Here is a 25125-nt window from a genome sequence, read left to right as displayed (position 1 = left end):
ATGGACATCTAAAGTGAGAGGTATATGGAGGCTGACATATTTATTTCCTTTTAAAGGGGAACTGAAGAGAGAGGTATTGGGAGGCTGTCATGTTTATTTCCTTTTAAGCAATACCAGTTGCCTGGCAGCCCTGCTGATCCTCTGCCTCTAATACGATTAGCCATAGCCCCTGAACAAGCATGCAGCAGATCAGGTGTTTCAGACTTTAAAGTCAGATCTGACAAGACTAGCTGCATGCTTGTTTCTGGTGTTATTCAGATACTACTGCAGAGAAATAGACCAGCAGGGCTGCCAGGCAACTGGTATTGATTAAAAGGAAATAGATATGGCAGCCTCCGTATACCTCTTACTTCAGTTCCCCTTTGAGCAATACTAATTGCTTGGCTATCCTGCTGATCCTCTGCCTCTAATACTTTTAGCCCTAGACCCTGAAAAAGCATGCAGCAGATAAGGGGCCTGATTCACAAAGCAGTGCTAACAGTTAGCACGCTGGTGAAAAGCCCTTTATCACGCCTAAACTCAGTTTAGGCATGATAAGTTTAGGTGTGATAAGTTTAGGTGTGATAAGTTTAGGCATGATAAGTTTAGGTGTGATAAGTTTAGGCGTGATAAGTTTAGGGGCCTGATTCACAAAGCGGTGCTAACAGTTAGCATGCTGGTGAAAAGCCCTTTATCATGCCTAAACTCAGTTTAGGCATGATAAGTTTAGGTGTGATAAGTTTAGGTGTGATAAGTTTAGGCATGATAAGTTTAGGTGTGATAAGTTTAGGCATGATAAGTTTAAGCACCAACTGCGTTAGCACCGCAGTGCACAGCTGATCAAACGTTTTGCGCTAGCAAAGTCTGGTGCACTTTGCATAGAGTTTAATGGCGCTGCTTTGCGTGCGGGACTTTGCATGCTATCTACGCGTACGCGCGTGAGTGCACGCGCAAAGTCCCATAGGGCTTAATGGGAGCTTGGCGCGAAGCGTCGGGTGTTGCGCGCGCTCTTACGCGCGTACGCGCGTACGCGCGGCAACTTCGCGCGAGTTTCTTCTTATCATGCCTAAAGTGACTTTAGGCGTGATAAGGGCCTTTTCACCACGGTGCTAACACTTTGCACCGCTTGGTGAATCGAGCCCTAAGTCTCTAACTGGGTTAGCACCGCTTTGTGAATCGAGCCCAAGGTGTTTTGAACATTATTGTCAGATATGACAAGATTAGCTGCATGCTTGTTTCTTGTCTGATTCAGATACTACTGCAGCCAAATAGACCAGCAGGGCTGCCAGGCAACTGCACTGCTTCTGACCTCAGTCGGTAGAATTTGCTGTGCTGTAAATTGTTGGAATCTTGAAATGCTTTGATCTCTCTCTCTCTAGCAGAAAATATAGAAATTGAAAGTCCTCTGTTATTGTCTCACACTGCCCCCTAGTGACAAGTGGCCATAAATACATACTACAGCAGTACTAATGAGAATCAAGAAAATAAAGAATAAAAAAGTGCTAAAATAAATTGGCCTGGGGAACTTGCAAGCCTCTAAATAAATTGGCTGCCTAAGAGTTAAAAGAAAATAAATATGGCAGCCTCCATATCCCTCTCGCATGTGTGCCTCATTGACAGACTCCAGGAGAGGATACTTAAATGCGCTTTTTACTTGTGATTACTTAAATGTGAGCGCATCACTTTTTGTTTGATATCTTAATAAACGTTATTACGCTATGAAGGGATCCTCTGAAGTTGTCTGATGGTTGAGTGTGTCAGAGGAGTGGTCAGAGCAGAGGCTTCCAAGTGGCTAATGTTTACTATACAAGTGGCAATACCATGAGGTTAATGTGAAGGGATGAAGTATACAAAGCAGGGGGGGAGGATTCAGCCCAACCAGTGACATTTATACATGCAAGCAGGTGCAACAACTGTTTACCCCCCCCCCACCCCCACCCCTGACCAATTTTGGCAAATCGCCCTCCCCACCCCCCAACCGCACATGTGGGCAGCTATCTCCTTCCATCAAACTGCCCCCTCCTTTTTCCTCACAGAGTAGCGTAGCAGCAGGTCTTCATACTGTTCCATGTTGTGGCGGACTGTTCCTCTTTACTTCCCCTCAGATCATCCTTAGTGTAGCCACTGAGTAGCCAATCAAATAGTGGCTCCCAATACTGCCTGTGTTGTGACGGGAGTCGCTAGATGGTTGGCTGCACGGCAGCTACACTGTAGAGACAGCCCGAACAGTTTGCTGACGGGCAGTATGCTGTGAACATTGGTCTGTTCGCCATTCGCGTTGAATACAAATTTTTTTTGAAAAAAATTTGGGTTCGCATTTTTCCCATAGACTTTAATGGCAGGCGAGCGGCCACCGACTTTAGCGGTAAATAGCAAAGCCCCCTTACATGCTAGAGACACCAAATTTGCAGGGTATGTGAAGGGGGACAGTGGGTACAAGAGGACAACAATTCAAAAAGACCTTATCGTTTTTGAGAAAATCAATTTTAAAGTTCCATAGGAAAAAGTATACTTTTAAATGCGGTAAATGACAGATAATGTAGCAAACCTAACAGTAGTGTAAATTTCCACATATCAAAAGAAAGAGCAATGAATTTCATGATGGGGTTTCCAGGTGGTCCAATGCAGTGCGTACGGACCCCCTGGAAACCCCTCCGGAGCTTCAACGGCTAGGGATCGCTATACAGCCACAATATGGCTGTAGAAAGATCACTGGCAACTTTACCTGTTTTTGGAAACTTTTTTTTTAAATGTTCAGAGTGTGGGAAACTAAAAACAAAAAAAGGAAGTGGGACCCGCCTCCCGAGTCTCTTTAACCCTTTGTCCCCCAGGCAGACTGGGATAACCAGAATGCCGAGTGGGGCTTCGCACCAGCCTGCATGGTCCATGGTATTGGGGTGCTTCGAGGGGGAGGGGCGGCCAAGCCTCCCCCTCCCTGCCTCCCCCTCCCCCTTGAGCCCTTGTCCAATCCATGGACACCTCCTCCGGTGACCCAGGAGGAGGGGACGACGACAAATCCCTGTGGAGTGGGGGTGTATGGTGGCATCTGGGAGTCCCAGCCATGCATGTGGACAAGGGGTTAAAGAGGCTCGGGAGGGGGGACCCCACATTATTTTTTTTTTAATTTCCCACACTCTGAACATTTAAAAGAAAAAGTTTCCAAAAATAGGAAGCGGGAGAGGCTGTATAGCAATCCATGGCCAAAGCATGACAGCTCCAGAGGTTTCCAGGGGGTCTGTACGCACTGTATACGGACCCCCTGGAACCCCTGCCATAAAATGTATTGCTCTTTCTTTTGATATATGGAAATTTGAGGAAATTTGTATTCGCAAACGGAAAATTCTATGTTTGCGACAACTCTACTTTACTGTAGAGGATTTGAAGAGCACCTGCTCGGCGCTGGAACAAGGTACAGCATGAAGCTTCATTGAGGCTGCACTGCACCTCAGATTCAGGCCCTCTTAACCCAGGGCCCCCCTGTGACTGCACCTACACACGAGACGGCTGGCCTGTAATGTGCTTCAAATATCTCACAGAGATTGCAAAGAACACAGTTCATATACAGATGATGCGGCCTAGCTGGGCCCGTCTGCACGTCAGGAGTATTGGCCACCCCTCAGCCTCTCTGGCAAATCTCCTCCACGCCGTGTCTTCAGTCAGATATAGCCTCATAGATCACTTTAGAAAAATAATTTTAATAGTAATTAAGCACTGGCAACGCGTTTCGTGGCACCCAGCTCACTTCCTCAGGCCAAGTAAAGTGCCGCTCTGTCTATGAAGCCGCGTTTGGGGCGCCTCAAACGCGGCTTGATAGACAGAGTGGCACTTTACTTGGCCTGAGGAAGTGGGCTGAGTCCCACGAAACGCGTTGCCAGTGCTTAATTACTATTAAAATTATTTTTCTAAAGTGACTTGTCGTCTATGAGGCTATATCTGACTGAAGACATGGCGTGGAGGAGATTTGCCAGAGAGGCTGAGGGGTGGCCAATACTCCTGACGTGCAGACGGGCCCAGCTAGGCCGCATCATCTGGTGAGTCAACCCACATAGGGGGGTGGAACCTACATGCCACCTCACCTGTATATGAACTGTGTTCTTTGCTATCTCTGTGAGATATTTGAAGTCTATTGACTCTATTGAGGGTGGAACTGGACATTTGAGCGCGTCTCTTATCATATGGTTATCCATTGAATTTATCCAATAGGAAAGCGTTCCACCGGTCACTTGGTGTTTATATTCAGGCTCCTAGGCCGTATAGGCCTTCATTATATTGCATTTCTTATTGTTGTATTGTGTGCGCTTTTGTACCTTTTTGTTTGGCCTGTAATGTGGGCAGCATTGCTCTTTTGTGAGCGCATTGTTTGTACGTGTTGGTGAAGGGGTTAGATCCCCTGGTTACGAGCAGTTCACCACATCACAGAGGTGAGGTGAAGGAAAGTTTTTGCTAATAGCAACATTGCGCTATGTTACCTTTCTATTTATGAGATCAGCGATAGGAGCTGAGATGACGCCTGGAGATCAGGAAGAATAGTGTCTGGACAAAACTATTTGTAGTGAAATATGTGACTGTTGAGCACTCTCATTACACATAACGGCTTTTTCATTTACCGGTTCACTGTCAGTGCCCTTTTGTCTCTCCCTATGCCGTTTATTTGATGGAAGCAGCATCACTGTATTGTTCTTTCATCACTGACCTCTCTCTTAGCATCATTAGCATTTGGAGATAAGCAAGGCCATAATTAAGGGATGAGACATAAATTTAGCGCAGTGTCACCACTTTTTAGTAAATACATTTATTTACAAAGAGGGACATTAGAAAATAGACAGGGAGATTTGCCCTTTGCCCATAAGGGAGGTTCATAGCAGAATGTGCCATTGTGAGGGGCAGGCGTTGGAGTGATCAATAGTACTTACCTATGAGTGCTGCTCCTCTGCCTCCTCCCCCCCCCCTCCTCGCAGGGTGCCACAAATACAGGGAGATGAAGTCCTATGTGAGTACATCTCCTGGCCGGATGGGAGGGAGGCAGAGGAGCAATCTCCTAAAGGTAGGTAATGCTGATCACTCCGACCCCTGCCCTCCTCCATCCTTATAGGGAGATTCATTTTGCTCAGGTCCCTTAAGGATGAGTCGCACCAGAGCTATGCATTCCAACCAAAGATACACTGTTATGAATGCCACTGACACATTACACAGGTTCTTCGCTCTCTGCACTGGCTACCTGTAAAATGGAGAATACTCTTCAATATTGGACTGTTGACATTCAAATCCCTGCACAATTTGGGCCCTGGATACATGAAGGATTTGCTGAAACTGCACCACACCCCTCACAACCTCAGATCAGCAGGATCCATAAACTTAGTCACTCCTAGAGGGCACCTCAAAACTTTTAGAGCCATAGCTTTCTAGCATACTGCACCTGTCCTTTGGAATTCCCTACCACACCCAGTAAAGACAGCCCCACCCCTGGAGATACTCAAATCCAGACTGAAAAGCCACCTGTTTTGCCTGGCATTTGCACACTTATAGACTTCTTCCTCTGTACCACAATTTACTCAGGGGCAAACAGGATTTTCAAGGAAGGTATTCCTGAAAGGTCTTCTTCAGCCACGCACAATACAGTATAATAATATGGTAGGACATCATGCTGGGTAAACATAATGCAATTTCCCATCCGACCAACTGACCAACAACGGGGTTGATCAGGAGCAATTTAGATACAGATGATAATGAGGACAGCCGACATTAGTAATGAAGGGGAAAGTGAAGCATTCACACAGCAGGGCACAGGGCTGTGCTGATACCTGTCTCTGTTAAGTTCCCCAGAGCTGCTCTGTACACACGCTGCTGCTCCATGCTCTGTACACACACTGCTGCTCCATGCTCTGTACACACACTGCTGCTCCATGCTCTGTACACACACTGCTGCTCCATGCTCTGTACACACACTGCTGCTCCATGCTCTGTACACACACTGCTGCTCGATGCTCTGTACACACACTGCTGCTCCATGCTCTGTACACACACTGCTGCTTCATGCTCTGTACACACGCTGCTGCTCCATGCTCTGTACACACACTGCTGCTTCATGCTCTGTACACACACTGCTGCTCCATGCTCTGTACACACACTGCTGCTCCATGCTCTGTACACACACTGCTGCTCCATGCTCTGTACACACACTGCTGCTCCATGCTCTGTACACACACTGCTGCTTCATGCTCTGTACACACACTGCTGCTCCATGCTCTGTACACACACTGCTGCTCCATGCTCTGTACACACACTCAGAGGCGTAGCTATGGGTGGTCAAGGGGGGACACATGTCCCCGGGCGCAGCACTGTAAAGGGGCGCAGAGCGTGGCCACCGCACCCCCAAGTGTGTGAGAGGCGGCTGAGCAGCTCGCTGGCTGCCCGAAGTGACTCTGCTTCTCTCCCTCCCTCTGCAGAGAAGTGCAGAAGTGTTAACAGCAGCAGAACCAGGGGGCACATCTGGCTAACTATAGGGAGTACATCTGGCTATCTAAACAAGGGGAAGGGAGGCACATCTGGCTATCTAAAGGGGGCACATTTGGCTATCTAAACGGGAGAAGGGGGTACATCTGGCTATCTAAACGGGGAACGGAGGCACATCTGGCTATCTAAACAGCATTTGTACATTTGGCTGCACCCATGACCACACCCACATTCTGATGCGTGGCCATGCCCAATTTGTCCAGAGGGGGGCGCAAAAACTGTCTTTGTCCCCAGGCGCTGAAAAGCCTAGCTACGCCTCTGCACACGCTGCTGCTCCATGCTCTGTACACACACTGCTGCTCCATGCTCTGTACACACACTGCTGCTCCATGCTCTGTACACACACTGCTGCTCCATGCTCTGTACACACGCTGCTGCTCCATGCTCTGTACATATATTGCTGCTCCATGCTCTGTACACACACTGCTGCTCCATGCTCTGTACACACGCTGCTGCTCCATGCTCTGTACACACGCTGCTGCTCCATGCTCTGTACACACACTGCTGCTCCATGCTCTGTACACACGCTGCTGCTCCATGCTCTGTACACACACTGCTGTTCCATGCTCTGTACACACGCTGCTGCTCCATGCTCTGTACACACGCTGCTGCTCCATGCTCTGTACACACACTGCTGTTCCATGCTCTGTACACACGCTGCTGCTCCATGCTCTGTACACACGCTGCTGCTCCATGCTCTGTACACACGCTGCTGCTCCATGCTCTATACACGCGCTGCTACTCCATGCTCTGTACACACACTGCTGCTCCATGCTCTGTACACACGCTGCTGCTAGATCCAAAGTCAACTGTAGCTGGGAAAGAAAGGGGGCAGTGCTCTGAGCTGCAGAATGCCTGCAGATATTCTGGTGTCTCAACTTGTGCCTGTCCCCAGACACTGCACAGGCCCTGGTCTGAGGAGGGATTCTGGGCAGCTGTAATCCCCCCCCCCCCCTGTGTTTGCCTATGGGTCTGAGTCATGCTTATGCGCGTTGAGTACTATGGGAGAAAAGCGCTTTACAAATGTTATTTGTTGTTGTTCTTTGTTATGAACTGAAGGAAGAACTAAATACAATGCTTTGAATAGTCTGTAGTTGACTAGAGTCCTTTTTCTTTCCTGCTTTAGAGGGGACATTTCTATACTGTGAAAATTCTCTACACCTGTGGATATGCAGCTTCCTTGCTCGCGCTGGTCAGTGCCATCACTATCTTCTCCCTCTTTAGGTAAGTATTACCTGCTAACATATTAAATAATGCCTTTTAACCCTTGTGTTCCACTAGGTTGCACTAGTTGCCTGCTCAGTGTTCCATGGAAGGGTTTATCCCTCCCCATCTTTACTTTTGAGAACCACAGCCTCTCTGGCAGGGGTCTAGTCCTGGGAAAAGAGGTGAGTGGACTCACCCGGAAACCCCCAAAATGGGTGTGGTCAAGCATATTGTGGGCGTGGACATGGGTGGGGCCAAATATACATGACCTTAACAGTGATGTAAAAGGTCTGCCGGGAAAGTTTGAGTTCTGCCATAGTGTATCCCCCAAAATTAGATGTAATCTGACAGAATTTCACCAAAAAGACACGTAATCTGGTAGGTGTCCCCAATATAAGTAGCTATGAGTATAGTTGTCCCTAGAATAGGTAGCCAGGTGTATAGATGTGCTCAGTATATGTAGCTAGGTGTATTGGTGTCCCCAGTATATGTAGCCAGGTCTATAGGTGCCCCCAGTATAGCCAGGTCTATAGGTGCCCCCAGAATAAGTAGCTAGATGTCTCCACAAGGAGGGGAGGCAGCGCAGAGAAGAGGGATTGGTGGGCACAGCAGGGAAACGTCTCCCCCCCCTCAGGGCTCCCCCTTCCTCCCTCTCCCCCTCCAGAACTAAAGTTTGCAGGTGGCTGGCAGCGGCAGAACTTACTTCCTTCCTCCTTCACTAAGTAAGTAGCGATGTCCGGTTCATTTGAGCCAGTTCTTTCCTGTGAGTTGAGTGATCCGGCTCATCACACTGAATCGAATCAGTTCAGTGGATGAGACAGGAACTGCAGCTGCACACTGTGTTCAGCTGCAGTTCCTGTCTCATCCACTGAACTGATTTGGTTCAGTGTGATGAGCCGGATCACTCAACTCAAAGGAAAGAACCGGCTTGAAAGAACCGGCTCAAATGAACCGGACATTACTACTTACCTAGCGCTTGGAACGAGATGGAGGTAAGTCTCGACTCCCGCCCGCTGCCAGCCACCCACAAATTTTAGTTCTGGGGGGGAGAGAGTGAGGAAGGGGGAGCCCCAAGGTGAGGGAGGGGTGGGGAGAATGTCCCCCCTCCCCCGCTGTGCCCACCGATCCCTCTTCTCTGCGCTCTCTCCCTCCACACATGCTAGGGTGGACTTCGTCCACCTGCGTCCACGCCCCACTCGTCCTCTGCTCTCTGGCATAGTCTTTTTGTAATACACACACACCTGATTGATTACAATAGATACACTTGAATAACCTAAATTGGAGGAGACTAAAATGAAACCGTAACTTTTAATTATCGTAAATTAGGATAAAACCATAGTGGTACAGCTAAACATAAACTTGAAGTGAATTAACAGTGCATTGCGAAGTAGTCACATAATAATCCCAACAAGTCAGCCCACTACATCAAAAACCCTATATCACCCTACATCAGAAATGAGTTTTTGATGTAGAGGGGTGATTTTTTGTTTACATGATAGTGTACATTGTGACGATATTCCGTTTCACTTAGTTGGGACTATTATATGTGACTACTTCGCAACCCAATGTTGATTCACTGAAAGTTAATGTTTAGCAGTACCACTATGGTTTTATCCTGATTTAATTAAATGTTCACTTTTTCTTCATCTTACTCTCCTACAATTCACGATATTCAAGTGTTTCTATGCTCTTTTTGTACTCGTTTATGTCACTGACCTATTGCCTAACCTAATTAGTTCTGAGATCTTTACCTGCGGCGAGGATATTTTTTCCTTGAGCATTACACAACTTTTCAAATATTTTTCGCCCTTGACACAACTCTTTCGAAATGTGTTTCTGGCATCAACTGCAAAATTAGTATATAGTTGTTTTTTTATAACAACATTGATACATTTCAAAATCTGATATGCTGTCCTGATACTGCAGGGTTTTAGTGATTTGCTAATCATTATATTATGTTTTAATTTACAATTTCCACAACATCTCAATTTTTTTTTGTAACACATATGCCCATACATTTAATTTGGGTTTCCTAAAGAACAACTTGACATTATTGTCAGATCTGACAAGATTAGCTGCATGCTTGTTTCTGGTGTGATTCAGACACTGCTGCAGCTAAATAGATCAGCAGCACAGCCAGGCAACTGGTATTGTTTAACAGGAAATAATTACGGTAGCCTCCACATACCTCTCACTTCAGTTGCCCTTTAAGTAAATCATTAATAGTTAAGTTTTACTAGGTCCCTTTTATATAGATGTAAGGCCTGACAGGGTATGTACCCAATCAGTCTCTATGCCCCAATCTATTGCCACAACTCTGAGCCCGGCCCACATCTTCACCTATAGACAAGCCCCCGCGTGAACAGGACACGTTATTTGTCTCCTGACTACGGTTACGCCCAGGTCTTAACGTGCAATGCATACAGACTGCAGTAGAGAGGACAATAACCCACCAGAACCCCAAAGAGGCTATCAACACAGTTCAAAAGTTCATAAGTATCACACAGGGCTATTACCTTGTTTCTGGAGGATGAGGCCCTCAGCGTTAATTGCCAGTAATGACAGATGTATCAGGAACAAGCAGTGAAGGAGCCAGGCAGTATATGCGAGAGTTCATGCAAAGTCCACATGCAAGGTTATTCAACAGGCAGTGAATCATCCAGGTAATAAATGAGAGAGTTCAAGCAAAGTCCGCATGCAAAGTTATAACAGCAGACAAGAATGGTCAAATACAAGCCAAGGGTTGAGATCCAGTAATACAACAATGTGAGTGCGCACCCAGCAACTAGCCACAGATATGCTTATCATGGGTGATGACTGGGAGCACTCTGCAGGTTTAAATATAACTTTCATCCAATCAGTGGCCGGCCACACTCCGCACATCCAATCACACAGTGGTACACCTACCTAGGTGTCAGCTGTAACGTCAGCTGACACCGCGTTGTCAGCTGACCGGAGTCAGCTGACTATTGCTTACATCTGCGGAGGGCGTACTGGGAACGCGTCCTCTGCATATCAGAATGTGCGGCCTGTGTCTCCGCAGCAGCGTCCTCAGCGGGGAGCAAGCGCCGAGACCCGGAAGCGACTGATTCCGCCCAGGTCTCGGTGGAAACACCATCAGTAACAGGCAGGTTCCTTACAATAGATTTCCAATTTAATGAATAGATGCAGAAATACAACTACAGATATACTGTACAAAGTGCTTATTTGGGGTATCTGTTAAAAAAGCAATCAGAATAATTACCCAACATATTTACTTATTATTATTCTAATAATGCATTTGTTAATTCATGATGTTTTGATGATTGCAATAATCAGGTAATAAATACCAATAATAAGTGGATTGTATACAAAATTAATAATATATTTGGCAGTATTTCAATTAGCAGTTACTTAAAAACAAAGTAATAAAATAACTGTTATTAAAGCGGTATAAAACCCTGACATAATATTCAATAAAAACATGTTTTCCCACTTTTTATATGCCACAATATCTCCCCCTATGCCGCTATTGCGGCCTTCTTGCCGCAATAGCAGCATAGGGGGCGATATATTGTGGCTGGGAACGCGAAGAATCACTCGTGTTCCCAGCCTGTCGGCGGCTGTCGCCGAAACCGGAAGTAGCCGCCGGCAGGGACAGAAGGATCGGAGCGAGGCTGCGAGGGCACCGGACAGCTGCAGGGGGGCTGAGGGAAGCCCCAGGTGAGTAAAAATCATTTTTTTTATTTTCACTTAAGTATCCCTTTAAGTATTATTATTCATTTAGAAATTACAAGTTCCCAAAGTACATTTCTTTTGCTCTGAGAGCTGCCTTTGCATTTTATACATAACTGGTTTTATTAATCTTGTATTGAAGGCAGAAATTCTTTCTGATTGCCTGTTTGTGTTCAGGAGACTCTGCACAGTCAGAGAATTGTTTACATTCCTCACTTGATACAATTAAGTAAGATAATGTTATCTCCAGTTCGGATGCGTCCAGCTTTCTCTGCACTGAGCTTGTAACTCCTGTGTTTAACTAATTGAATGCTGTTCTATAAAAAAAGAAATGGTGGTAGTATATAATATGCTGTAAATAATATTTAAGAGAGAAGAAGAAATTCTGGGTTTCATTCCACTTTAATTAATAGGGATGGTTGGAAATGCCAGTTTCTGATTCCATGGAAATTCCCATTTCCACCAATGTCAATATCCGCTTTCCGCTTTTCTAATTTTCTGTTTTTCCGATTTTTTTTTTAAATTTTTTTTTGCAGAATGTAAAAAAATGTCAATTTTTTTTCGGAAAATCAGAAAATCGGAAAAACTGCAATCTTGCGATTGGTCTAAAATTACCGCAGTAATCCGATTTTTGTTCTGTGATTGGGCTAAAATTTCCGTTTTCCGAATTCAAACATTTCAGTTCCATGGAATCCGAATGAGCATCCATAATAATGAACTGATGAATTAAGCTGTTGATTTAATATTATCAAAAAAATAAATAAATAAAATAAATGTTTTTTGTCAAATGTTAAAATGTTCCTGGAAAAATGGAACCAAAAATGTTATTTGAAATAATTGCAAAATATTGATTGCCTTTAGAATGCCTGTTGAAAATGAACAAGAATGTTTGAGTTTACTCCTTATTCTTGCATGCAGCAATGTTAAACAGTGAAAGACTGAGGACCTCTGGTGGACAAAAGCATCCTTAAAGAAAGTCTGAAGCGAGAATAAATCTTGCTTCAGACCCCATAGATAGCAGGGGCATGTGTGCCCCTGCTAAAACGCCACTATCCCGCGGCTTAACGGGGGTCCCTTCACCCCCAAATCCCCTCCGTACAGCCGGGGAGCACTTCCGCATTGGGGCAGAGCTAACCGCCGCAGCTCTGCCTCCCGCACGTCTATCAGACGCGTACCTCCGCCTCTCCCCTGCCCCTCTCAGTCTTCCTTCACTGAGAGGGGCGGGGTAGAGGCGGCGATGCGCGTCTGATAGACTTGCTGAGAGGCAGGGCTGCAGCCATTAGCCCTGCCTCCAGGAAGAGAAAATTTACTACCAAGTTGACGACCAAGTTTTGCGGGGGTGGGTTTGGGGGTAAAGGGACCCCCGTTTAGCCGCGGGATAGCGGCAGTTTAGCAGGGGCACACGTGCCCCTGCTAACTATGAGCTCTGAAGCGAGATTTATTCTCGCTTCAGAGTCTCTTTAACTCATAGACTGGTACAGTTGCGGGCCCAAACAATGTAAAGCTCCCTCCTGTGTTTCCAGCAGAAAACACAACATTGTGTATGAATGGAAGGAGGGCAGATTTTACACAGCTAAGTAGTACCTCGATTTCACCACCGCACCCCAAATAATGGTGTTTACCAGATCGAAAGACCTCACATGCAAGGTCATAAAAACTGATATACCCTGTAAATGCAATACTGAAATTCTCTTAGAAGAGATATCCCATGGTGTATGGTCAGGGACAGATCTAGACCAAGTTGCACCTGATGCAAGGTCAGGTTTTGGTGCCTAAAGGTCAGGTTTTGGCGCCTTCCCCATCCAAATTTTGCCATAACTGAAGTGAACAAAAGGTAGTAGTAGGTGTATGCAGTGATGGGTATTACAATGTGCACCTGTCACACACAGACAGGTACTGGACAGGCACAGTGACACTGCGTGCACTCACGTAGGTGGGTGGGTGCACTGAAGTGAACAACAGGTAGTAGGTACTGTATGTGCAGTGATGTGTATTACAATGTGTACCTGTTACACAAAGACAGGTACTGGACAGGCTCTGTGACACTGCGTGCGCTCACGTAGGTGGGTGGGTGCACTGAAGTGAACAACAGGTAGGTATATGCGGTGATGAGTAATGTGCACCTGTCACACACACAGCTAGTCACTGAATGTGCTGGGCCTGGAAGTGGCACACACACAGTAAGAATTACCATGGCTGTCTATGCAACACAAGTGTCAGTGGGACACACACACACACACACACAAAAAAATAGATCACAAGAACAAGATTAGCTCTCAAAAGAGCTGTTGTGGGGTGCAATAAGAATCAGCAAGGAGCAAGCCTACAAGAGCCTAGCTAAGCTTTCCCTATGAGAGTCTGCAGCAGGTATCCCTTCACTAATTACTGCAGGCACACGAGTGAGTGGAAAGCCTGATGCTGCCTGAATTTTATAAGGGGGGTGGGGGGGGGGGCTCCAGGAGGAAGTGTAGCCTAATTGACTACAATGTGCCTGCTGACTGTGATGTAGAGGGTCAAAGTTGACCCTCATGATGCACTATGGGGGCGAACCAAACTTCCGGAAAAGTTGGCAGTTCTCCGCAATCACGAACCCCAGAAGTTCATTACATGTACACTGTACCCCCTTGCTCACGTAGTGGCTCAGGCAATTGGCCAAGTATTCTAAGCTTTCTTAAAGAGAACCCGAGGTGGGTTTGAAGAATGCTATTAGGACACAGAGGCTGGTTCTGCATACTATCACCAGCCTCTGTGTGTGTACTGTGTCCCCCCATGCTAGCTAGTCGCTAGCTGGCTGTATACCTTAATGCTGCCAGTCACCGCCGCTCCCCCCCCTCCTCTATATCGTGGCTCCCCGCCTGCGTCCCTTCCCTCCACAGCTCTGTAAGCTGATTGGAGGAAGCTTACATAGGCGGGGAGGGAATGGACACAGGCGGGGAGCCACAATATAGAGGAGGTGGGGGAGCGGCGGTGAATGGCAGACACCTAGCGACAAGCTGCATGTCGCTAGCATGGTGTGTTTTTTTTTAATACAGCAGAGCGCACTTGTCTGTTTGCACCTGTCTGTTTGCACACTATTCTGGCAGCTGGACTGAGTAACTGCAATTCACTAAGTGCTTTTGAACATAAAGAAAACCTTGAGAATCCCCCATGAGGAGATGTGCTAGTCCAAAACCTGTTAGTTCTGTCAGATTTCTAATACCTACTGTATGTGACAGCAACATAGGAGAAAATTAATTTATAGCACATTATACTCTGGGAGAAATGTACTTTTTATTTATGTGTGTTTATGTATTTTACATTTTTTTAATTTTTCACAATAGTGGTCCATTATATAGGCTAAAGCTAATTAGCAAGGGACAAGAAATACCATATGCAGCTCCAATATCAACACAAAGTCCTAAATAAGACCTGAACCAATGAAGGACTGAGCTGATACAGGACAGGAGTGTAGACCCTGCAAAGGACAGCAGAATGCTAATGATAAGGGGTCTAGAAAGTACCATCAGCAGGTCAGAGGGCAGCTATCTATGGGGATCTATGGTCGGAAGATTGAGAGAGTGGTGGATTTTAGTTTGGCGAAGTGCAAGCAAATTACAGGCCTCTATCATCCCAATGAGGTCCACTCAGGTGAAAAGAGAGCTATTTCCTGTACTTTACTGTCACACGGGCTAATTACGCAAAGCTAATTGTACTATAAGTGCTCTTATTATCGCTTAAGCCTCCACTTTGTCACTTTCCTAAAGAGGAAATTAACTTTATCTCCCTGCCACGTATCCTCAGATAGCTCCGCATCCCATTTTAGAGTCGAGATAAACTCTTCCACTTGATCTACAGGATTTTTTCGTCCTTGTAATTATTAGACATTTAAATAAGACACCAATCAACAATCCACCATTCCGCTGTTGCCTCCCAGCGGGACTCTTCAATAACTTCAAGCCAGGAGTTGTACTGATGAACTTCAGAAGGAAAGAAAAAAAAACACCCGCTGCTTAGAATAGGTATTTTATCACGGTGTCGCTTCATCAAAGAGGAGATATACACTTGATACGGAAATAAGTATTCATGACGCTGATTGCTCGGCCTCGAGGGTCATTCCTTCAAGAGAATATGTTTATTATAAAGTCAGAGCTTCCCGGCGGTATGCAGGAGTAGACTTTTGAGTGACACTTACTCACGATCTGTGTCCTTGTATTAGTCTGATACATTAGGTACGGAATCACAGGTGTATTCAATAATGAGATGATAATGGGATGAAATGCACCGGTGCTGGGAAGCCATTGGAACTACATGTTCCCCCTTCTGGAACTACTTAATGAATCTTGGCGGATCTTAAAAATGTTAATGAGTTCAGCACAAGGAGAACTCTTAATTCTTTTGCTGGCAGATGGACTCAGAAGGAATTGCCTGTACAAAGTGATAATTAAGTGGTTAGGTCCCACTAGGCAGAGGCATAACACCGAATCCCACGTTGGATTCTCTACCTATCTTCTCTAATGCTGGAAGATCGTGTCTGACAGCCATATAATTAGGGCTGATAGGATGCTGTGTGAAGGCCCCTTGGTAATAGCATGGAATGGTCGGCAGAAATTTGTTTTAGCCTCCTAAAGCTGCTACCCTTAACTGGATCAATATAAAGAGACAGCAGTGTAACTAAGTGAAGGTATAATGGGAAGAGGCTTCTATGATAGGTTACTGGTGTTAAAGTGGAAGTAAATTTTGTAGTTTAAATTGCTTCCCAGGAAGTCAGTTTTCCATTACAGCACTAATAGTGTGATATATAACCCCAGAAGAGGAGGAAGAAGAGATCCCGTGATCCAAAGTCAATTCAAGGATGTCACAACAGGTAGGCTGCCAGCTGCAATCAGCAGACTGTAAAACAAGTCAAACAGAAGGGGAGGAGAGAAAGAGGAGTCCAGAGGTACTGCATGTGTGTGAAATGTCACTGGAAACAAAAGTCCCAGAAAAAAAACACGTTAAAATGGATATATAATTTCCTACGGAAAAAACGAATCAACTCCTTCTTTAGTGGCTTGTATAAAAATCAGCAAATCGATGCTGGACTTTTCCACCAGACAGATATCCACTGAACAGCTTGGGGACAGCATTTCCTACAGAAAACTTTCAGCAGGACTTAATTTTAATCCATTAAAAAAGTTGCTGAATACTGATTTTTTTTTTTTTTTTTTATTTATAGACCAGCTGAGTTCAGAATCATTAGTTACATTAGTAAGGTTTTGGGTCACTTTTTCAGTTAAATTGTCATTTCTGTTTTTGATCACAAATCATAGTAATTCTCTGCAGAGATGCTGCTCATGTGCTGATATCGGCTCACGTGCTTCATGGATTTTGTAGCAATGAATTGTTATCCTAATTCAGATTCAGCTCAAGCTATTCCACCCATCGTCTCATTATAATTAGTATTTTGAGTAATTTAATTATAATAATTCAATGTCTATAATATTTGCACCTAATGTACTTGTTCCCACCATAGTTGGCAATTCCAGGCTGATCTCCCACAATCTTTCTCAGTCTGAAGAAGCAAGGGTTGTCCTCACAAAGCATGTTACCCGTAACATTGTACTGCATTGTTTATATGGTAGAATTAATTGGTTTTAAACTGTTATCATTAGCATTCCATTAGTGGTACTGCGGCGGGTACATGCGCCCCAACTGCATTCATGTGGTGGGGATTGATCAAGGGGAACAAGTGTTAGGATATGTTTTAAATGAACAATTAATAAAATTAATTGTTTTCAAAGGACACCCCCCCCCCCCATTGATAAACATTTGTGAGAAAAAAAAAGTACAGCTAAGAAATAAAACATTATTAGCACAGATATGAGTTTCAAATTGTTTCCGGTACAGGAAAGATTAAGAAACTTCAGTTGCAAAAGAGCTTCTGTGAGCTCTGCGAGTTTATAAAGTTGTGGACAGCACTGTCTTTTAAAGCACTTATCTCAACTGTCTCTTATTGTTTCTTCTTTGTTTATGTTTTTTTCTGCAGAAGTTCAAAGGGTCAGTAGCCTGCTCTGTGAAATCATTTAGAATGCTGAGTGTATTGTGGAAACAGCAATTATTAGAGAATGATACAATGTTATAAAAAAAGCTATATACCTGAAAATAAAAATATGACACTATTTTATTTGCTACTTATGTTCTATTAATTTTCTGTATTACACAACCAATTCATTATATCATGATGGTTTTTTTTTCGCTTCAGTGTCACTTTTAATGTTGTGATAAATGTTGGGTAAAGATATGGCCAAATGAATGGGAGGACCACTGACAGGTAAAAATGGCTCTTGGCTGTAAGGGTAAAATGGCCTGTGGGTTGAAGTGGTTAAAGCAGTAGGATTAGCCATACTATGCCAGGGAAAAAAACACATATATAAGAAGATAAATACTTGATCTACTTACATAACGCATGTATTGTACTGTCCACGTTTTGATTTCAGTGAATGTTATATAAATGAAGAGAATTCTGTTCCTGGTGGGGGCCATGTCTTTTTCACACAGTTTAGGCTAAATACTGATGTCATTTCTGCCCTTTACTTTTTTTTTATTTTCTCCTCCAATCACTGAGTCACCTCAGCCTTGCTTGTAAACACCAGTGAGCAAGGGATCGTGTTTCAGATAAGCAGCTAGGCAGGGAAATAAATGGAAGAGGAGGCATATATTATAGATAAAAAGAACCCCCAGCATGCAACTGTTTGGCACTGACTACTAAAGTGTTCCTTAAGTATGTGATAACTCCAAACCATAACAGCAGAAAACGTTTTGAAAGTTTTGAGTACAGGATTAGCATCTTTATCTCTTAATACACTCAGACCAGTTGCTGTTGAAATTTGATTTTTATGGTGACAATCCCGCTTTAAACACTAGCAGTGCTTTTGTGGCTGTCTGTGGTTACAGTATTTGGTTTATGGGTTTTAGTGTGCAAAGCATTATTATGAATATGAACCAGTAAAGCTGTGCCCTAAAACGATTCTACTCTTATCTGGTAACTTCTGAACAAAAAGAGCATCCCTAATGAAAGCTGGAGAAAACCACTAGCATATCTTTAATGCCCACTGAGCTCCCACAATGCTTATGTATGTTTGTTTGTGGCAAGAATTATTCTGCACACCTTTTTTGTATGTATTTACAGGAAACTCCACTGTCCCAGAAATTTCATCCACATGAATCTCTTTGTGTCCTTTATCATACGCGGAGCTGCAGTTTTTGTCAAAGATGCCATTCTCTTTGCTGATGAGGATGTTGACCACTGTACCATGTCCACGGTAAACGTTTGTAATGTGTGTCTTTGGGTGAATGATTTTTACAATGACGTATGGTGTTATGTTCAACTCTGTCTACTCCTTCATGCCTTATATGAACAAAACCTCTGAATTACCCATTTCTATCTGATCAATGCATCAAAATTGTGCCCCCTTAGAAGCTCAAGGACCATTAAACTCCTGGTAAGGTGGCAGTACATCAGGCAACTGGTTGGCCGATCGATTATTATCGAATCGGATGAAAATCAGTGCCGCCAAAAGCATGCCCGATTGAAGATGTATTGATTGGACATGCTGTAAGATGTAGGGCCGACTTGCTCTATCCGGTGCGCACCGGCAATGGCGTGCGATATCGTGACAGACATCACAGAATCACTGGCGCTGTCCCCCCTAATGTAAAATACCGACTCCCCATTGAAGTATATTTTACCCATCTGTGTCCACCGCTAGCTCCACCTTCACATACGCGGTCAAGTATACACCGGCAACCACGTGGGCGCATGTATGAAAATGGAGCCAGAGCTGGACACTGACAGGTAAAGTATAGTGCAAAAAAAACATACCGACAGAATGCTCATTTCTTCAGGACCCCTATGTTGCTTTTTTGCCATTCCTGCTTATTTTATGTGATGATAAAGCAGTTTATAAAATATGATTGCATCTGGCAAGATGGCCCCAACTCCAAAAGTAGTTATTCGCAGACACAATAACATTTTATAAAATGATTTACGATCACACAAAGCAGTGGGGAGCAGACAACATGGGATAGAGGGGGGTCGCGCAGACATGAACACTCTGCCAGTATTTTTTTTTTGGGGGGGGGGGTTAGCAAACTCTCATGTTTGCTTTAACGTGTTTCATCTCCATTTACTATTGTTACACCTGTAATTATTTCTTGTACAGCGCTGTGTAATAAGTTGAAGTTTTATAAAGGACGATTATAGTAATTATAATTTTAATAAAGATGTAGACCTTCACCTTAACCCCTTCACGACCACAGGCTTACACCCCCTTAGTGACAAGGCCTTTTCTCACAATGGCTATCGTTCATAAACTTGCTGGCGGTAAGGAGAACCCGTGCGGGAGAATACCGCCGTCGGTAGTTTAGCCTTCTGGGTGGTCATTCATAAAAATTGTGCCTGGTGCGATAGCAGTGTGGAGGTTTTCTGGAGAATGGTGTTGGTAGGCGGGCGGTAGGCATGCGGAAACAGAAAAGCTGCCCGATTCCCTCCGTGCGCTGCTCTCTCTTCTGCTGCTTGGGAGGTCCGTCCCATTCACTTACAAGTACTCCGCAAGCTTCCCGCTACATCCAGGGGATCGGTAATCCCCTTCCGCATACCGCTATGCGGAAATGTTTATGAATGGACATTTTGCTATTTATTCTGGATAACTGCGTATCAACACCGCACAAGGCAGTAAGTTATCACTCTGCACGGGAATGTCAGCTCCGCATGCGGAAAGAGCCTTTATGAATTGACATTTTGCAATGTGGTCGGTAAAGTCAGCGGTATTAAGCATTTCCGCATGCGGGAATGCTTTATGAATGATAGCCAATATAGGGCTGTGCAGTTCTGACAGCATGCTGCAAAGCCCTACAACTCAGCACACAAATGGATTTCACCTCCTTTTATGGAAGACTCATCGCTGTTGCGATTCTTTTTTTTTTTTCTTAATTTCAAAAAAGTAGGCTTTTCCCTCTGTCCCCCTCTCCTTCCCTGTCCTAAATCACCATAGGTCGGCGATTGGCACTCTTCCCCACCTCTCATAGACATCAGCCTATGAGCGGGCATGCACCAGGAGCAGCTCTGAGGGACAGCCGAGTGTCTCCCGTACAGTACTGCAGGAGATCACAGCTCTGTACAAAGGTAAACAAAGGGGATTTCTTTCCCCTTTTGGTGAAAAACAGTCTGTTAGCCAGGATCGTGGCTAGCAGGCTGATCACGGAGCGGAGCTATGTGAACTGGCAGGGAACGATTGCGCATGTGCGCGCACGTGCCCTGGTAAACTGCATCTCCAGGACTTGACGCCAATCGGCGTTAGGCGGTTCGGGGGCTTCCACGGTCACACCCATCGGCTTGACATGGTCATTAGGTAGTTAAAGGGGAACTGTAAACCAAGGATTGAACTTCATCACAATTCGTAGCCGATACCTCTTTCCTGTGATAAATCTTCACCTTTTCTCGAATAGATCATCACAGAGGTCTGTATGGCTGATATTGTGGTGAAACCCCTCCCATAGTGTGATGTCAGCACCTAGGTCTTGACAGTTTGCTGTCTGTGAACCTCGTTGCATTGTGGGAAATAACGGCTGTTTCCAACTGCCAAGCAACCAGTATCTCCCTCTGTGCATACAGTATGTACTGTATATCTATTTAAAAAAAAACAACCTTTTAGCCTATCACATTATTAGTGGGTATGGTTATAGATAATGGCAGTTGGTGGTGTTGTATGTTTTTTTTCATGTCTGCCAGTAGTAAAGATGTTGACGGGCAGGCTAATTGTGGATCAAATAATATGAACAAATTACATGGCGAATGTCAATCATTTTTTCATCTCTCTTCTATGCAATGTGTTTATTTTTTCCCTCTTTGAGCTATGACTTTTTTTTGTTTCTAGGTAAGCTGCAAGGCAGCAGTAGCGTTCTTCCAGTTCTCCATCCTGGCTAACTTCTCCTGGCTGCTGGTGGAGGGAATGTATCTCCACACTCTTCTCACCCTAACCTTTACATCACAGAGGAGATATTTTTGGTGGTACATTGTCATTGGCTGGGGTAAGTGACCAGTTGATTGTTGATACATTGTTAGATACTATTATACAAGCAATCCATAGCCCTACCCTGTAATACATAGAGATGGCCCGAACCTCCAATTTCACCCGAACTTTCGCGAACCGCAATAGACTTCAATGGGGAGGCGAACTTTGAAAACTAGAAAAATTTATGCTGGCCACAAAACTGATGGAAAAGATGTTTCAAGGGGTCTAACACCTGGAGGGGGCATGGCGGAGTGGGATACATGCCCAAAGTCCCACGGAAAAATCTGGATTGGAAGCAAAGCAGCGTTTTAAGGGCAGAAATCACATTGAATGCTAAATTGCAGGCCTAAGTGCTTTAACACATCTTGCATGTGTATACATCAATCAGGGAGTGTAATTAGAGTTCTGCTTCACACTGACACACCAAACTCACTGTGTAACGCACCGCACACAGCTGTTTGTGTAGTGATGGCCGTGCTGGACTGGTGCGCACCACAGCCAATGTGCAGGCCATGGCGGTTTACAAGCCATATGGTCGCCGGGCTGTGGTAGCTCAATGATAGAACAACAGTGACTGTCCAGCTGATCAAATTTGGTCTGTCCACAATGAAGCAACAACCTTATTATCTTGGGTATGCCCCCTCCCCTTCCCCCCCCCGGGACACTCTTATAGCTGGCGGTCATTGCTTCATTGTGATACGCAAGTCTCTTCACCACGGCAAGGTAATGATCACGAAGGGGAATTGACACATGTACATGCCTTTTGTTTTGTTGTTGTAGCTGCAGTGCAGCCAGAAAAATTAGGTAGGCATGTACACGCACCAGAAAAATTAATATAGCAGCCACTGCTAGCAGCGGCCTTAAAAATTCAGGAATCCGCCTGGAGTCCTGGACCCTGTTGGTGGTGGCGGAGAAGGCAGTCAAGCGAGATGCTGTGTGGGGAGCGACTTAGTCTTGGGGCAGGCAGCCACATGGCGTGTAGGCAGAGATGCTGTGTGTGGGGACTAACTTAGTCCTCGGGTGGGCAGTAGCCCTCCGGCATCCATGCCTCATTCATTTTGATAAAAGTGAGGTACTGAACACTTTTGTGACTTAGGTGACTTCTCTTCTCAGTGACAATACCTCCAGCTGCGCTGAAAGTCCTTTCTGATAGGACGCTTGAGGCAGGGCAAGACAGATGGACAAGACAAGTTGGATGGAAAATTGGGACAGCTCAGGCCACAGGTCAAGCCTGCGCACCCAGTAGTCCAAGGGTTCTTCGCTGCTCACATGTCTACATCCACACTTAAGGCCAGGTAGTCGGCTACCTGCCGGTTGAGGCATTGGTGAAGGGTGGAACCGGAAAGGCTAAGGCGAGGCATTGGACTAAAGAATGTCCGCATGTCCGACATCACCATGAGATCGCTGGAGCGTCCTGTCCTTGCCTGGGAGTGGTACCTTTATTGCGTTGTGCTGTGACATCACCCTTAAACACATTGTAAAGCATAGTTGCCAGCTTGTTCTGCAAGTGATGCATCCTTTCTGCCTTCAGGTGAGTTATTAACATGTCCACCACTTTGTGCCTATACCGTGGGTCTAGTAGTGTGGCCACCAGTACAGCTCATTCTTCTTAATGTTTTTTAAATGGGGGTCCCTCAACAGGCTGGACAGCATGAAAGACGCCATCTGCACAAAGTTGGATCCAGGCATACTATCCATCTCCTCTTTCTCTTCCTCAGTGACGTCAGGTAAGTCCTCCCCCCCCCCCCAGCCACGATGAACAATACCTCGGGAACGTTGAGCAGCACAAGCCCCCTGCGATGCCTTCTGCAGTTGTTCTTCTGCCGCGCAGGAGGCAGAAGAGTCAGACTCGGATGATGAGGAAGGTGTTTCTTTGGAGGAGGAGGAGGAGGAGCCTCCTCCTCCAAAGAAACACCTTCCTCATCATCCGAGTCTGACTCTTCTTCCCCACACGACTCTTCCTCCTCCTCCCCCCTCTGTGCTACCACAGGGGTTGAGGAAACATCTGGTTCTGATGCGAATTGATCCCACAATGCTTCCTCCCATAACTGTTCCTCTTTACGCTCCTCCACAGCTTGATCGACCACTCTACGCATGGAACACTCCAGGAAGTAAGCGTACAAGATCAAGTCGCTGATGGTGCCTTCACTGTGACTCACCAGGTTGGTCACCTCCTCAAACGGCTACATGAGCCTGCATGCATTTCGCATGAGTGTCCAGTTGTTGGGCCAGAACATCCCCATTTCCCCAGATTGTGTCCTTCTACTGAAATTGTAGAGGTACTGGGTGACGGCTTTCTCCTGTTCTAGCAGGCGAGAGAACATAAGGAGGGTCGAATTCCAGCGAGTCGGGCTATCACAAATGAGGCATCTCTCCGGCAACTTGTTTCTCCGCTGAATCTCTGCAAAGCGTGCCATGGCCATGTAAGACCACCTGAGATGCCCATACAACTTCCTGGCCTGCTTCAGGACGTCTTCTAAGCCTGGGTACTTTGTCACAAATCTTTGAATGACTAAAATCAGCACATGTGCCATGCAGGGTACATGTGTCAGCTTTCCCAAATTAAAAGCGGAAATGAGATTGCTGCCATTGTCACACACCACGTTGTCGATCTCCAGCTGGTGCGGGGTCAGCCACTCATCCACCTATTTGTTCAGAGCAGCTGGGAGAGCTGCTCCAGTGTGACGCTCCGCTTTGAGGCAAGACATGTCTAAGATGGCGTGACACCATCGTACCTGGCATGCAGCATAGGCCCTGGGGAGCTGAGGCTGTGTAGCTGGAGAGGAGATCGCAGCAACAGTAGAGTTGCACTGCCACTCAGCCAAGGAGGAGGAGGAGGATGACAGCAAAGAGAATGTAGCAGGAGGAGAGGAGGAGGCAGCAGGCCTGCCTGCAAGCCTTGGAGGTGTCACAAGTTAGTCCACTGCACAGCCACGTACTCCCCGCTTGCCATCAGTCACCAGGTTGACCCAATGGGCTGTGTAAGTAATTTAGCGGCCCTGACCGTGCTTGGGAGACCAGGCATCCGTGATCAGGTTGACCCTTCACCCAATGTGTGTGCCAGAGATGACACCACTTGCCTCTCAACTTCCCGGTACAGTTTGGGGATCGCCTTTTTAGAGAAATAATTGTGGCCTGGCATCTTCCACTGCGGTGTCCCAATGGCCAGAAATTTACGGAAGGCCTCAGAGTCCACCAGCTGGTATGGTAACAGCTGGCAAGCTAACAGTTCCGCCAAGCCAGCTGTCAGATGCTGGGCAAGGAGGTGACTGGCAGAAATTGGCTTCTTCCGCTCAAAGATTTCCTTCACAGTCACCTGGCTGCTATGGGCAGTGGAGCAGGAACTGCTCAAGGTCAGAGGCGGAGTGGGGGAGGGTGGCTGTGAAGGTGCAAGGGAGAAAGCGACTGAAGATGATGCACCTGAAGGAGGAAGAGTAGAAGGAGGGTGGCTTTTCTTTTGTGTGCTGCTTTTGCTCAGGTGCTTTTCCCATTGCAGTTTGTGCCTTTTCTGCATGTGCCTTTGTAAGGCAGTTGTCCCTACGTGAGTGTTGGACTTTCCACGGCTCAATTTTTGGAGGCAGAGAGAACAGATGGCATTGCTCTGATCTGAGGGAGACACATTAAAACATTTCCAAACTGGCATCAGCAGCTGACGTTGAAGGGCATGTTGGCTGGCTGTACA

At 45.7% G+C, this 25125-nt stretch overlaps 1 protein-coding gene across 2 annotated transcripts in view; it reads left to right on the top strand.

Annotated features, from left to right (window-relative positions):
* The window catches only part of LOC137542281 (vasoactive intestinal polypeptide receptor-like), a 188147-nt gene that overhangs the window by 81976 nt on the left and 81046 nt on the right, over positions 1–25125 (top strand). For both annotated transcript variants that reach the window (XM_068264077.1, XM_068264078.1), the window contains 3 exons: positions 7619–7716; positions 18560–18692; positions 21306–21459. In XM_068264077.1, the coding sequence (XP_068120178.1) occupies positions 7619–7716; positions 18560–18692; positions 21306–21459 (385 nt within the window). The remainder of the gene's footprint in view (positions 1–7618; positions 7717–18559; positions 18693–21305; positions 21460–25125) is intronic.

This window comes from Hyperolius riggenbachi, chromosome 12 (genome assembly GCF_040937935.1).
Source record: "Hyperolius riggenbachi isolate aHypRig1 chromosome 12, aHypRig1.pri, whole genome shotgun sequence".
Classification (NCBI taxonomy): domain Eukaryota; kingdom Metazoa; phylum Chordata; class Amphibia; order Anura; family Hyperoliidae; genus Hyperolius; species Hyperolius riggenbachi.
Note: the sequence above shows the minus strand (reverse complement) of the source record. Positions and strands in the feature narration are given on the sequence as shown.